General features: G+C 44.4%; 1 protein-coding gene across 5 annotated transcripts in view; it reads left to right on the top strand.

The window, feature by feature from the left end:
• specc1la (sperm antigen with calponin homology and coiled-coil domains 1-like a) overlaps positions 1–14,972 on the top strand; it is a 257,566-nt gene that overhangs the window by 154,683 nt on the left and 87,911 nt on the right. For all 5 annotated transcript variants that reach the window (XM_073055575.1, XM_073055574.1, XM_073055576.1 and 2 more), the window contains one exon: positions 4,795–4,885. In XM_073055575.1, coding sequence (XP_072911676.1) covers positions 4,795–4,885 — 91 coding nt within the window. The remainder of the gene's footprint in view (positions 1–4,794; positions 4,886–14,972) is intronic.

Here is a 14,972-nt window from a genome sequence, read left to right on the forward strand (position 1 = left end):
CTGTACTGCTGGAACAACTGACTTAAGTTCATCGTAAAGAACATTTTCAAACAGTTACAGCTAGTCTGTCACTTTGCAGTACAGCTGTGGGAGGCCCTTGTGTTAAGGACTATTTACTTTCAGTGTAATGTTAAATTGAGACCTTTCGATATCTCAGGTAGGTAGATGTAGAAATTTCTGTGGCACAGTTTCAAAGAAGATTGAGATTGTTATCCTGACTAATACTTAAACCTCAATTTAATATTTCTGGAAGCTTGCTCTGCAGTATTTTATAATGTTCTGACATTTCCATGACATTTGCATTTCAAAGTACTTCGTTGGCCTATTTTGTTTTGCATTACACTGTCATCGGCAGCTCAAAAGTGGGATATTAAGATTATGTGGATTATCGACAGTTGTACCAGCATCAATACAGCCTAGCACAATTTATACCTTTGTAGCCTCTGTTTTCCAGTCAAGACGGCACCAGCAAGCAGCGATTCCTCGGGTGATGCCTTTCAGATAGTCCATGAAACTATTTATTTCACTTCTTGTGTGCCTTTTTTAAAATCTTAAATGTCTTTCTGCAAACGTTTGAGTCTGCGATTTATAGTTTGGAGATTGATTGAGTGATCTAGTGCTCTGCCAGCACGAGAATGATCCAGGAGATGAGCAGCCTCAAGGCGAAGCTTAAAGATAGGGCACGAGCCAGTGATCGACTCAATTTCGCTGATTAAAACGTCTATTAATCGCTGATTAAAACATCGATTATTCAACGCGAATGTGGATGGCGAGGAGTGTTCAGCACTGATTACCTATCTCTCGCTGCTGCCAGATAAGATGCCTGTGAGTGACGGCCTATCTCCCTCACTGCGCTGCGTCTTAGTTCGAGTGGTCTCCCTCATGGTCATTGGATGGGTGCTACAGTAGTTCTGTGATTTGTGGATTGGACTGAACTCTTTGGTTTTATGTCTGTTATATTCTGTGTTTTCACCTGTTCTTTCTTCTTGTTGTAAGAGCGACTTTATTTTTTTGCGGTTTGATGTTCTCGCAGTTCACCTGATTTTTTTTCTGCAGGGGGGTATGAAATTTGGGGTGATATGTAAGTGCTTTTTTGCGTGGGGGGGTTGATGTTTTTCTTTGAACTGCATGTTTTTCTTTATTTCATGGCTATCTAGAAAAGATGAATCTCAGAGTTGTATACTGCATGAGTACTTTGATAATAAATGAACCTTTGACAGTCCAGTCTAGGGCATCAAAGGTGATTTACGGAGAAGTAAAGAAGTTGTCAGTACAGTGAAGCTGCAAAATAGGATTAACCAGTGTGTGCTAACCTGCAAAAGCAGAGTGCTCCCAAAATCAACAACATCAGGTTATATCAAAGCTCCACATTTCTACTACATCTAGTCATGAAAGAAACTGTAATCGTACACCATGGGAACAAGCCATTCGGCCTACCTCATCCAAGCCAACTGCATTAACTCCGTGAACCAACATTTGGCCATGGCACTTCCATCCCTTAGTGCATATATGTCAAACTCAAGGCCCGCGGGCCAAATCCGGCCCATGGTGGAATTATCTTTGGCCCGCGAGATAATATCTAATTACTATTAAAGCTGGCCCCAGTAATCGAAGTGCCTATGGCGTATGATATGGCTAATGCTGAGTTTATTCAGGTACCAGGTTTTCAGGGTTTTTAGTGTTTATTCGGCAGTCTTGCTCAGCAGTCTTCTTCATAAGAAACGGAATTTGTAAAGTGAAACACTTTGTAGTTATAGCAGAGACTGAGACACATGAGAGCAGGCTAAAAAAACGGAGGCAACGAAAGCTGCGTTCGCACGCGTCCGACTGATCCGGCCCGCATGAAGCTGCATTTTGCTCAATCCGGCCCGTGACCTAAAATGAGTTTGACACCCCTGCCTTAGTGATTCAAGTGTGCAGTAGTTCTTAAATGCACTCAGCAACTTGGCTTCAATAACTCCATTAGGCAGTGCATTCTAGGTACTTACCATCGTCTGCTTGAAGAAGGCCCAGCTCATATCATTCCATGGTGTCAGAGCACAAAATAGACCCTTCTGCCAACCTGTCCACACCAACCAAGTTGCCTAACAGAGCTAGTTCCATATGCATATCCCTCTAAACCTTTCTTACCCATGTAACTGTTAACTCTGCCTACCTCTACCACTTCCTCTGGCAGCCTGTTCCATATACCCACCACCCTCTGTATGAAAAGGTTGCCTGTCAGGAACCTTTTAAACTCCTTCCCCTCTCAGTTTAAACTTCTCCTCTCATTTTGAATTCCCCTATTCTGAGAAAAAGACTTTGCCTAAACACCCTATTTATGCCCTTTATGATTTTATAAACCGCTAAGGTCTCTCGAAGTCTCCTACACTCCAACGAAAAAGTCCTAGCCTATCCAGTCTTTCCTTATAAGTCGAGACCTCCAATCCTGATAGCATCATGGTGAACCTTTATTGCACCCTCTCCAGTTTGATATCCTTCCTATAGCAGAGCCATCAACACCATACCGTCCTCTAGTTTTATCTGTCTCATGTCGGGAATAGTTTCTTGCAGTTTATCCTGTCTTGACTGATATGAGAGAGAAACCTGTGCAGGTGAGTTTTTAAAATGAAAAGGTGGTTGCACTGGGCCAGTTCTACTCCTTTGTCTTCCAAAGTCCGTGTCCACTGGTAAGAGTGGTGGCCGTGGATAAACATGACTTCTTCTGTGCTTTGTCATGTCGATCGCTCTCCAGGAAGCATTGCAGAACAGTCTTCCTGGCCTTTGGATCTCACTATTGATCTCATTTGCCCAGTCCGCCGTAGCTGACTTTGCATGCTAAGACAGGCACACCTCTGTGTCTCTGGGGTACGAGGCCCACCAGCTACCCTTACCTGGTTTGGTATCAGGATGTGGCCACTGGCAACATGCAAGCAGTGATTTGGAACCACAGGTGAGAGCGGAGTGTCCGGTGGGGACCAAATGTCCCATAATAGACAAGACAAGCCACTTCACCAGAGGTGCTGCCCCGTCTATATTTTTCATACATTTATATATTCCAGTCATGTCCCCTCGTAAACTTCTCACATGAGGGAAAACAAACCTGGCTTCTCCAGTCTCTCCTCATGACTGAGCTACTCCATCCCAGGCAACATTCTGGTAAAATGACGATATGAGAGTCTGCAGAAACTCTCGAAGAACTCAAGAGTACTGGAAGAACTCAGTGAACTGAGCTGTATCTATGGGGGGAAAGGAGCTCCCTGTTTTTGGTGAGATCTCTGCATCAGGACTCATGAATCGCCTTTTCATCTTCTCCTGTGCTATCACATCCTTCCTATCCTGTGTTGGCTAGCACTCCACAACACTCCACTCCACTCCAGCTGAGCTCTGACCAACATTTTTATAAAGTTGGAGCATAACTTCCCTAACTTCTCTCTTTGATGGCCAAATTAATGAAGGCAAGTATCTTGTCTACATTTGTCTACAATAAAACTATATTTTTAGTTTTTATTCATATAAGTATATTTTTTCACAGTAGCTATAATGCGTTTGTATTCACAAAGCATCAGGAAGCACCTTGGGATGTTATGTAGCACTGTACACATGCTCTAAATGCAAGTTGTTATGGCTTAACCATGATTCCCAACCACAACATATTCCTGCTGCTACCGTCCAGGATACGGTACCGCAGCATAAAAGCCAGGACCAACGGGCTCCGGGACAGCTTCTTCCACCAGGCCATCAGACTGATGAACTCACATTGATTTGAGTGCACTCTATATTACATTGACTGTTCTATTTATTATAAATTACTAAGATTGCACATTGCACATTTAGATGGAGACGTAACGTAAAGATTTTTACTCCTCATGTATGTGCAGGATGTAAGAAATAAAGTCAATTCAATTAAATTCATTAGTTGCTGCTTGCCATGAAATGCCAGTAACATAAAGCTCCCATCAGTTTAGAGGGATATTCTCAGTATATGCAACCTTTTGTTGGGGAAGATCTCAACTGAGGTAGTGTCGTCTGAAAACATTCCATTATTTCACTTCTTTACAATCCTCTTATTTCCTGTTTGTTATTTAATGTATTCCGGCCCATTGAGCTGCACTGGCCAGCGATCCCTGGATTTACTCTCAGCCTATCACCTATTGAAAGATCAAAGACCTTGATAGAGTGAATGTGGAGAGGATGTTTCCTATGGTGGAAGAGTGTTAAGAACAGAGGGCACAACCTCTAAATGGAAGGATGACAATTTAGAAAGGAGATGAGCAATTTTTTTTTACCAGAGAGTGGTGAATCTGTGGAATTTTTGCCACAGGCAGCTGAGGAGGTCAGGTCTGTATGTATATTTAAGGCAGGGGTTGATGGATTCTTGATTGGTCAAGGCATGAAGGGTTCTGGGAAGAAGGCAGGAGATTGGGCCTGGGAAGAAAACTGGATCAGCCATGATGAAATGGCAAAGCAGACCCAATGGGCCAAATGGCCTAATTCTGCTCCTTTGTCTTATGATATTATGGTCTAATCATGGGATACTTTACAATGACCATTTAACCTACCAACCGGTACGTCTTTGGTCTGTGGGAGTAAACCCACACAGTCACAGGGAGAACAGAGAAACTTCTTACAGGCAGTGGCGGGAATTGAACCCTTCATGGTAATTTTTTTTATAATTTTAAAGTTCTCAAACTGCTATTTAATTCAAGTACAGCAATGACTGAAATGGGCTTTGAATCCAGTGTAGTTGAGATGCGTATTTATGTATTTAGAATTACACATTAACAGTTTTTAAATGTGTATTTTTGCTCACAGAGACACTCTATCAGTGGGCCAATATCAGCACCGAAATCTCTGTCCGCACTGACAGATAAAAGATCAAGTTACACTGAGATTTCAGTACCAGGTGAGTGTTCCATCATTCAAGCTGTTTGATATTTAGTTCTCAATTCATACTTGAAGACATTTCTACAATAATCAGCTGAGAAATAGTTAGTTTTTGAGTCTCAGTGACTTCTGTAATGTCTTAGCAACCTAGGAGGTTTGGTGCAATTGTAGAGATATAGCCTCATGCACCATGGAAACAAGCCTTTGACCCACCATGAAGCATCCATTGACACTTATGTTATTTAGCAGCGTTTGGTCTGTAGTTTTCTACCCCCTGGTTATTGAAGTGTTCATTTAGATTGTTTTCATGTTGAGAGAATATCTGCCTCTTTATCTTCTCATTCATACGTTCCAAAGGGCAATCACTTTGGACTATACTCCATGAGAAAATAAGGAGGTGGGTACTAAAACCTTTTCCTTCAGATGCACTCTATTTCACTCCATTGCAGACAGTATCTTGATGAACCTCCCTGTGCACTCTCCAGTGCTACCATATGCTTCCTCTGGTCTGGCAATCTCATCTACAGCATGGAAACAGGCCTCTCTGACCACCGACTCCATGCCAATCTTAACCACTCATTTACACTACTAAATGCTATTTTTCCATACTTCTGACGTGCTGACAACTTCATAGAATGGTACAGCACAGGAACAGCCTCTTTTGCTCACAGTGTTGTGCCAAATTAATTCAAGTAATGATACGTTTATCTCTTCCGCCTGCATATCCCACCATTTTCTGCACATTCATGTTTCTATTTAAGAGCCTCTATCATATCTGCCGTCGCCCCTGGCAGCACATTCCAGGCACCCAGCACAAGCTTCACTCGGATTGTGCCACTTGCCTACACAGTTTACTGCAGCCAGTGCAGCTGTGCAGCTGTTCCACATTTCTTTGCGATGGGGGGAGGAAACCAGAACACTTGAAAAAGGGAGGAGGTCCTGAAAGCAGAATACAAAGGCACTCCCCGCTGAACATCGACGGCTCCTCAGTAGAGGTGGTGTTCACCTGGCGGAGAATCTCACCTGGTCCCTCAATACCAGCTCCATAGCCAAGAAAGCCCAGCAGCGTCTCTAACTTTCTGGGAAGGCTGAGGAAAATCCATCTCCCACCCCCCATCCTCATCACATTCTACAGAGGATATATTGAAAGTATCCTGAGCAGCTGCATCGCTGCCTGGTTCAGAAATTGCACCATCTCGGATCGCAAGACCCTGCAGCAGATAGTCAGGTCAGCTGAGAAGATCATCGGGGTCTCTCTTCCCGCTGTTAAGGACATTTACACTACACGCTGCATCCACAAAGCAAACAGCATTATGAAGGACCCCATGCACCCCTCATACAAACTCTTCTCCCTCCTGCCGTCTGGGAAAAGGCACCGAAGCATTCGGGCTCTCACGACCAGACTATGTAACTGTTTCTTCCCCTAAACCATCAGACTCCTCAGTACCCAGAGCCTGGACTGACACCTTACTGCCCTATTGTCTTTTTATTATTTATTGTAATGCCTGCACTGTTTTGTGCACTTTATGCAGTCCTGGGTAGGTCTGTAGTCTAGTGTAGTTCTTTTTCTGTGTTGTTTTTTATGTAGCTCAGTCTAGTTTTTGTACTGTGTCATGTAACACCAGGGTCCTGAAAAAACGTTGTCTCATTTTTACTGTGTACTGTACCAGCAGTTGTGGTCGAAATGACAATAAAAGTGACCTGACTTGACAAGGAGTTAGGAAGGAAGCTGAGAAGCAGGGCCACAAGGGTAGTTATCTTGGGATTGCTGCCTGTGCCAAGCGACAGTGAGGATAGGAGTGGAGTGAGGTGGTAAGCAAATGCATGGCTGAAGAATTGGAGTGAGGGGCAGGGATTCAGATTTTTGTATCATTGGGACCTCACCTGGGCAGATGTGACCTGTACAAAAAGGACGGGTTGCACTTGAATCTTAGGGGGACCAATATTCTTGCGGGCAGGTTTACTAGAGCTGTTGGGAGTGGCTTAATCTAATCTGGCCAGGGGGATGAGAATCAGGATGATAGAGCTAAGGATAAGTCAGCAGGTTTACAAGTAGATGAGGGATGAAACAGAAATGTAAGGAAGGACAAGCCATGATTAGGTCCAAGTTTGGGTATTTGATCCACAATATTCCGCGTGGGAATTTAAACTGGAGGTGGCAGTGTTTTTTACGAGGTCGAGTTGCGAGCTCGACATCAACCTGGCACAGATGGAGAGCGCGCTCGGGAGAGGTCTGTCACTGGATCGAACTCGGGAACCTCCGTTCTCGAGCCCGGCACTGATCTCACTGCGCCACCAGCCGACCTGTTGAGTTGTACCACAGAGGCAAAATTCAAAAGGACCAAAATGCTGTATTTAAATGCACATAGCATTCAGAATAAGGTAGACGAAATCGTGGAGCAATTAGAGATTGGTCGGTAGGACGTGAGCATCACTGAGTATTGGCTGAAAGAAGGCCATGGTTGAGAGCTTAACATCAGTCTGTGGAAAGCACTAGCAGTGTACCAGAGGTCTGTGAGTGTCAGGGAGCAGGAGTGAGTGCCATTGCTATTACAAAAGAAGAAGTGCTAGGCAAACGCAAAGGTGAATGAGTCACCTGGACCAGATAGACGACATCCCAGACTCCTGAGAGAGGTTGCTGAAGAGGTAGTGGATGTATTGGTTATGATCTTTCAAGAATCATTTGATTCTGGCCTGGTCCCAGAGGACTGGAAAATTGCAAATGTCACTCCACTCTTTGAGAAGGGAGGAAGGCAAAGGAAAAGAAATTATAGGCGAATTGACCTGGCCTCAGTGGCTGAGAATGTGTTGGAGTCTTATTATTGAAACCATAAGACATAGGGGCAGGATTATGCCATTTGGCCCATCGAGTCTGCTGATCCTTTCCCCCCGTTTCTCAGCCCCACTCCCTGGCCTTCTGCTCATAATCTTTGATGCCACGTCCAATCAAGAACCTATCAAGCTGTGCTTTAAATATGCCTAACGAGCTGCCTGTGGTAATAAATTCCACATACTCACCACCTTCTGGCTAAAGAAATTTCTCCGCATCCATTTTAAATAGACTCCCCCCTCTCTCCTAAGGCTGTGCCCTCTTGTCAGACTGCCCACCATGGGAAACATCCTTTCCAAATCTACACTATCTAGGCCTATCAGCATTCGAAAGGTTTCAGTGAGATACCCTCTTATCTCTCTAAATTCCAGAGAGTACAGACCCAGAGCTTTCAAACATTACTCGTGTGATAACCTTTTCATTCCCAGAACCATCTCCAATGCCAGCGTATCTTTTCTTAGATGAAGACCCCAAAACTGTTCACAATACTCAAGATGAGGCCTCACCAATGCCTTATAAAGCCTCAGCATCACATCCCTGCTCTTGTATTCTAGACCTCTTGAAATGAATGCTAACATTGCATTTGCCTTCCTCATCACTGACTTAACCTCCTACTGATCAACCAATGCTCTAACCATGCCAGTAACTTTCCTAAAATACCATGGGTTCTTAACTTGGTAAGCAACCTCATGTGTGGCACATTGTCAAAGGGCTTCTGAAAGTCCAACATCCACTTCATCTCTTTTATCTATCCAAAGTGTAATCTCCTCAAAGAATTCCAACAGGCAAGATTTTCCCTTAAGGAAACCCCGCTGACTATGTTCTATCTTGTACTGTGTCATCAACTAATCCATAACCTTGTCCTTAACAATTGACTCCAACATCTTCCCAACCACTGAGGTCAGGCTAACTGGTCTATAATTTATTTTCTGCTGCCTTCCTCCTTTCTTAAAGAATGGGTGAGATTTCAGGGTACTTGGAGACTTAATGATAAAATAAGTCAAAGTCAGCATGGTTTCTGTAAAGGGAAATCTTGCCTGACAAATCTGTTAAGAGTTCTTGGAAATTGCGGATGCATTTGTAATCATTTTCCAATGTTCCTTAGATTCAGGATCAGTTCCTGAGGATTGGAGAATGGCTAATGTTATCCCACTTTTTAAGAAAGGAGGGAGGGAGAAAACAGAGAACTATCGACCTGTCAGCCTGACATCAGTGGTGGGGAAGATGCTAGAGTCCATTATTAAGGATGAAATAGTGGCATATCTAGATAGCAGTGATAGGATTGGGCCAAGCCAGCATGGATTTACCAAGGGTAAATCATGCTTGACTAATCTGTTGGAGTTTTTCGAGGATGTAACCAGGAAGTTAGACAAGGGAGATCCAGTGGATGTAGTGTACCTCGATTTTCAGAAGGCATTTGATAAGGTCCTTCATAGGAGATTGGTGGGTAAAATCAAAGCTCAGGGCATCAGGGGGAAGACATTGCCATGGATAGAAAACTGGTTGGCAGATAGAAAGCGAAGGGTAGCGGTGAATGGGTGTTTCTCGGAATGGCAGGTGGTGACTAGTGGGGTGCCACAGGGCTCGGTATTGGGACTACAGCTGTTTACAATTTACGTCAACGATTTAGATGAAGGCATTGAGAATAACATCAGCAAATTTGCTGATGATACTAAGCTGGGTGGCAGTGTGACGTGATGAGGATGTTAGGAGAATTCAGGGTGACTTGGATAGACTGGGTGAGTGGGCAGATACTTGGCAGATAACGTTTAATGTGAATAAGTGTGAGGTTATCCACTTTGGGAGTAAGAACAGGAAGGCAGATTATTATCTGAACGGTGTAGAGTTAGGTAAGGGAGAAATACAAAGAGATCTAGGAGTCCTTGTTCATCAGTCACTGAAGGTGAATGAGCAAGTGCAACAGGCAGTGAAGAAGGCTAGTGGAATGTTGGCCTTTATTACAAAGGGAATTGAGTACAAGAGCAAAGAAATCCTCTTGCATTTGTACAGAGCCCTGGTGAGACCACACCTGGAGTATTGTGTACAGTTTTGGTCTCCAGGGTTAAGGAAGGACATCCTGGCTGTAGAGGAAGTGCAGCGTAGATTCACGAGGTTAATTCCTGAGATGTCTGGACTGTCTTATGCAGAGAGGTTAGAGAGACTGGGCTTGTACACACTGGAATTAAAGAGATTGAGAAGGGATCTGATTGCAACATATAAGATTATTAAGGGATTGGACAAGATAGAGGCAGGAAATATGTTCCAGATGCTGGGAGAGTCCAGTACCAGAGGACATGGTTTGAGAATAAGGGGTAGGTCATTTAGGACAGAGTTAAGGAAAAACTTCTTCTCCCAGAGAGTTGTGGGGGTCTGGAATGCACTGCCTTGGAAGGTAGTGGAGGCCAATTCTCTGGATGCTTTCAAGAAGGAGCTAGATAGGTATCTTATGGATAGGGGAATCAAGGGATATGGGGACAAGGCAGGAACCGGGTATTGATAGTAGATGATCAGCTATGATCTCAAAATGACGGTGCAGGCTCGAAGGGCCGAATTGTCTACTTCTGCACCTATTGTCTATTGTCTATAAAGTAACAAGCAGGGTGGACAGAGGAGAAGCAGTGGATGTCATTTACTTGGATATTCAGAAGGCATTTGATAAGGTGCCTCACGTGAGGCTGCTAAATAAGATAAATTCCTATGGCATTACAGGAAAGATATTGACATGGATAGGTGAATATCTGATAGACAGGAGGCAGCAACTGGGAAAAAAGGCAGCCTTTTCTGGTTGGCTAGTGATGTTCCTCAGGTCAGTATCGGGACTGCTACTTTTCACATTGTTTGTCAATGATTTGGATAAGGAATTCACACAAAATGCTGCTGGAACACAGCAGGCCGGGCAGCATCTATAGGAAGAAGTACAGTCGACGTTTCGGGCCGAGACCCTTCATCAGGACTAACTGAAAGAAAAGATAGTAAGAGATTTGAAAGTAGGAGGGGGAGGGGTAAATCCGAAATGATTGAAGAAGACGGGGGGGGGGGGGCGTGTGAAGCTAAGAGCTGGAAAGGTGATTGGCGAAAGTGATACAGAGATGGAGAAGGGAAAGGATCATGGGACGGGAGGCCCAGGGAGAAAGAAAGGGGGAGGGGAGCACCAGAGGGAGATGGAGAACAGGCAGAGTGATGGGCAGAGAGAGAGCAAAAAACAAACAACTAAGTATGTCAGGGATGGGGTAAGAAGGGAGGGAGGGGCATTAATGGAAGTTAAAGAAATCAATGTTCATGCCATCAGGTTGGAGGCTACCCAGACGGAATATAAGGTGTTGTTCCTCCAACCTGAGTGTGGCTTCATCTTGACAGTAAAGGAGGCCATGGATAGACATATCAGAATGAGAATGGGACGTGGAATTGAAATGTGTGGCCACTGGGAGATCCTGCTTTCTCTGGTGGACAGAGTGTAGGTGTTCAGCGAAACAATCTCCCAGTCTGTGTATATAAAAGGCCGCCGGGAGCACCAACTGACTCACAGGTGAAGTGTCGCCTCACCCGGAAGGACTGTCTGGGGCCCTGAATGGTGGTGAGGGAGGAAGTGTAAGGGCAGGTGTAGCACTTGTTACACTTACGAGGATAAATGCCAGGAGGGAGATCAGTGGGAAGGGATGGGGGGGGGGTAAATTGTCAAGGGAGTCGCGTAGGGAGCGATCCCTACGGAAAGCAGAAAGAGTGGAAGGGAAAGATGTGCTTGGTAGTGGGATCCCGTTGGAGGTGGCCGAAGTTATGGAGAATTCTACATTTGACCCGGAGGCTGGTGGGTGGTAGGTGAGGACAAGGGGAACCCTATCCCGAGTGGGGTGGCGGGCGGATGGGGTGAGAGCAGCTGTATGTGAAATGGGATAGATGCATTTGAGAGCAGAGTTGATGGTGGACGAAGGGAAGCCCCTTTGTTTAAAAAAGGAAGACATCTCCTTCGTCCTGGAATGAAAAGCTTCATCCTGAGAGCAGATGCGGTGGAGACGGAGGAATTGCGAGAAAGGAATGGCATTTTTGCAAGAGACAGGGTGGGAAGACTCCGAGGTGGTTTATTTACAGGTTTACTCTGGCAAATGCAATGTTGGCATTAACTTCAAGGGGAATGAAATATAAAAGCAAGGAGATAATGCTGAGGCTTCATAAGACATTAGTCAGGCTGCACTTGGAGTATTGTCAACAGTTTTGGGCCCCATTTCTCAGAAAGGATGTGTTGTCATTGGAGAGAGTCCAGTGGAAGTTCACAATGGTGATTCTGGGAATGAAGGGATGCGTTAACATATGAAAAGCATTTGGCAGCTTCAGGCCTGTACTCACTGTTATTTAGAAGAATGCTTGGGAATCTCATTGAAACCTACTGAATGTTGAAAGGATAATGTGGTTGTGAAGAGGATGTTTCCTATGGTGGGGGTATCCAGAACTAGAGGGCACAGCCTCAAAATTGAGGGGTGGCCTTTTAGAACAGTGGTAAGGAGAAATTTTTTTTTAGCTAAAGAGTAGTAAATCTATGGAATACTCTGCAACAGACTGCGGTGGAGGCCAAGTCCACGTGTATATTTAAGGCGGAAGTTGATAGTTTCCTGATCGGTCAGGGCATCAAAGGATATGGTGAGAAAGCAGGTGTATGGGGTTGAGTGGGATCTGGGATCAGCCATGATGGAATAGTGGAACAGACTCAATGGGCTGAATGGCCTGGTTCTGCTCCTGTGTCTTATGGTCTAATAAAGGTGCAGTTGTAGTGCAGCGTTTGCACGACTTTCAGTTTTCCTCAGTCCCAATCTCCTGTCTTCTCCCCGTATTCCTTTATGCCCTGACCAATCAAGAATCTGTCAACTTCTGCCTTAAATATAAGCATAGTCTTGGCCTCCACCGCAGTCTGACACAAAGCATTCCACAGATTTACCATTCTCTGGTCAAAAAAAAATCCTACTTACCTCTGTTCTAAAGGGTTGCCCCTCAATTTTGAAGCAGTACCCCCTAGTTCCAGATGCCCCCCACCATAGGAAACATCCTCTCCATATCCACCCTATCTATTCCTTTCAACATTTAGTAGGTTTCAGTGAGATACCCTCACATTCTTCTAAATTCCAGTGAGTACAGGCCCAAAGCTGCCAAACTCTCCTCATATATCAACCCCTTCATTCATGGAATCATCCTTGTGAACCTCCTCTGCACTCTCTCCAATGACAACACATCCGTTCTGAGATATGGGGCCCAAAACTATTGACAATACCCCAAGTGCGGCTTGACTAGTGTCTTATAAAAAACCTAGCATACAAACATAGAAAACCTACAAAGTTGTGCTGAACATGTCCCTACCTTAGAAATTACTAGGGTTACCCATAGCCCTCTATTTTTCTAAGCTCCATGTACCTATGCAAAAGTCTCTTAAAAGATCCTGCCTCCACCACTGTTGCCGGCACCCCATTCCACACACTCACCACTCTCTGCATAAAAAAACTTACCCCGACATCTCCTCTGCACCTTAAACCTGTGCCCTCTTGTGTTAGCCATTTCAGCCCTGGGAAAAAGCCTCTGACTATCCACACAATCAATGCCTCTCATCATCTTATACACCTCTATCAGGTCACCACTCATCCTCCGTCACTCCAAGGAGAAAAGGCTGAGTTCACTCAACCTGCCTTCATAAGGCATGCTCCCCAGTCCAGGCAACATCTTTGTAAATCTCCTCTGCACCCTTTCTATAGTTTCTTGTAGTGAGGCAACCAGAACTGAGCACAGTACTCCAAGTGGATTCTTGTTTTTATATTCTATTCCCTTTGAAATAAATGCCAACATTGCATTTGCTGCCTTTACCACAGTCTCAACCTGTAAATTAACCTTCTGGGAGTCTTGCATGAGGACTCACAAGACCCTCTGCATCTCTGATGTTTGAACCTTCTCCCCATTTAGAGAATAGTCAACACTATTGTTCCTTTTACCAAAATGCATTACCATGCAGCGGTCCCAATGCTGACCCCTGAGGAACACCACTAGTCACTGGCAGCCAACTAGAAAAGGGCCCTTCTATTCCCACTCGCTGCCTCCTGCCTGTCAGCCATTCCTCTGTCCATGCCAGTATCTTTCCTGTAACGCCATAAGATTTTATCTTATGTGTGGCACCTTATCAAATGTCTTCTCAGAATCCAAGTAAATGACATCCACTGCCTCTCCTTTGTCCACCCTGCTTGTTACTTCCTCGAAGAACTCATAACAGACTTGTCAGACGAGATTTCCCTTGACAGAAACCAGACTGACTTTGACTTATTTCAGTATTAGTTATTATGTGTGCCAAGGTAGCATAGTGGTTAGCTGACATTATTGCAGCTTGGGTCGTCAGGGGAGTTTGGAGTTCATTCTCAGCATCCTCTGTAAGGAGTCTGTACGTCTTCCTTGTTGAATGTGTGGGCTTTCTCCGAGTCCTTCCATTTCCTCCTACAGTCCAATGATGTACTAGGCAGGTTAATTAGTCGTTGTAAGTTGTTCTGTGATTAAGTCAGGATTAATCAGGGTGGTCGAGGGTTGCTGGGCTGCCCAGAAGGGCCTATTCCGTGCTGTATCTCTGAATAAATTTTAAAAATAAATAAACACTAGCGATCTGGAGAAGCCTGGACAAAAGGATGGACAATAAGATGTCCGAGTTTGCCAGTGTCCCAGAGATAGGCAGAAGGGCACACTGTGATGAGGATAGTGTAACTGATTTTGTGAATCAGCAAAACCCAGGTGAATGCAGATTAATGTACAAGCAATTCAGTCAAAGACATCAAAACATGGATTACTGACATAATGGAGAGAGACTGCGGATGAGTGAATTTCAGAGAGATCCAGGCGTTCTTCACCATGAATCAAAAAGATGAATGGTGGGTACAGACGTAAAGAGGGTATATAGCTTATTGCTCTCTATTGCAAAGAAGTTGGAGTTTGTAAAGAGTATTTCTTTTACGCATATACATCCATTTAAAGTGATTGGAAGAGAGGTAGGCTTTTCACACAGAGAGTGATAGGTGCATGTATTGCACCTGCAGGATTGATGGTAGAGGCTGATATAATAGGAATATTTTCTTAAACTTAGCTAGGTACATGGATGTGAAAAAAACGAGTGCTTTGGGCTGTGTAGGTGGGAGGGGTTAGACTGATCGTGGAGTATGTTTATGTAGGTCAATACCAACCTTGTAGTCTGAAGATACTGTACTGTGCTGTACTTTCCTATGTTCTACATGAGGCCACATCTTGAATACTGCATGTAATTTTG

The sequence above is a fragment of the Hemitrygon akajei genome, chromosome 9, assembly GCF_048418815.1.
Source record: "Hemitrygon akajei chromosome 9, sHemAka1.3, whole genome shotgun sequence".
NCBI lineage: Eukaryota > Metazoa > Chordata > Chondrichthyes > Myliobatiformes > Dasyatidae > Hemitrygon > Hemitrygon akajei.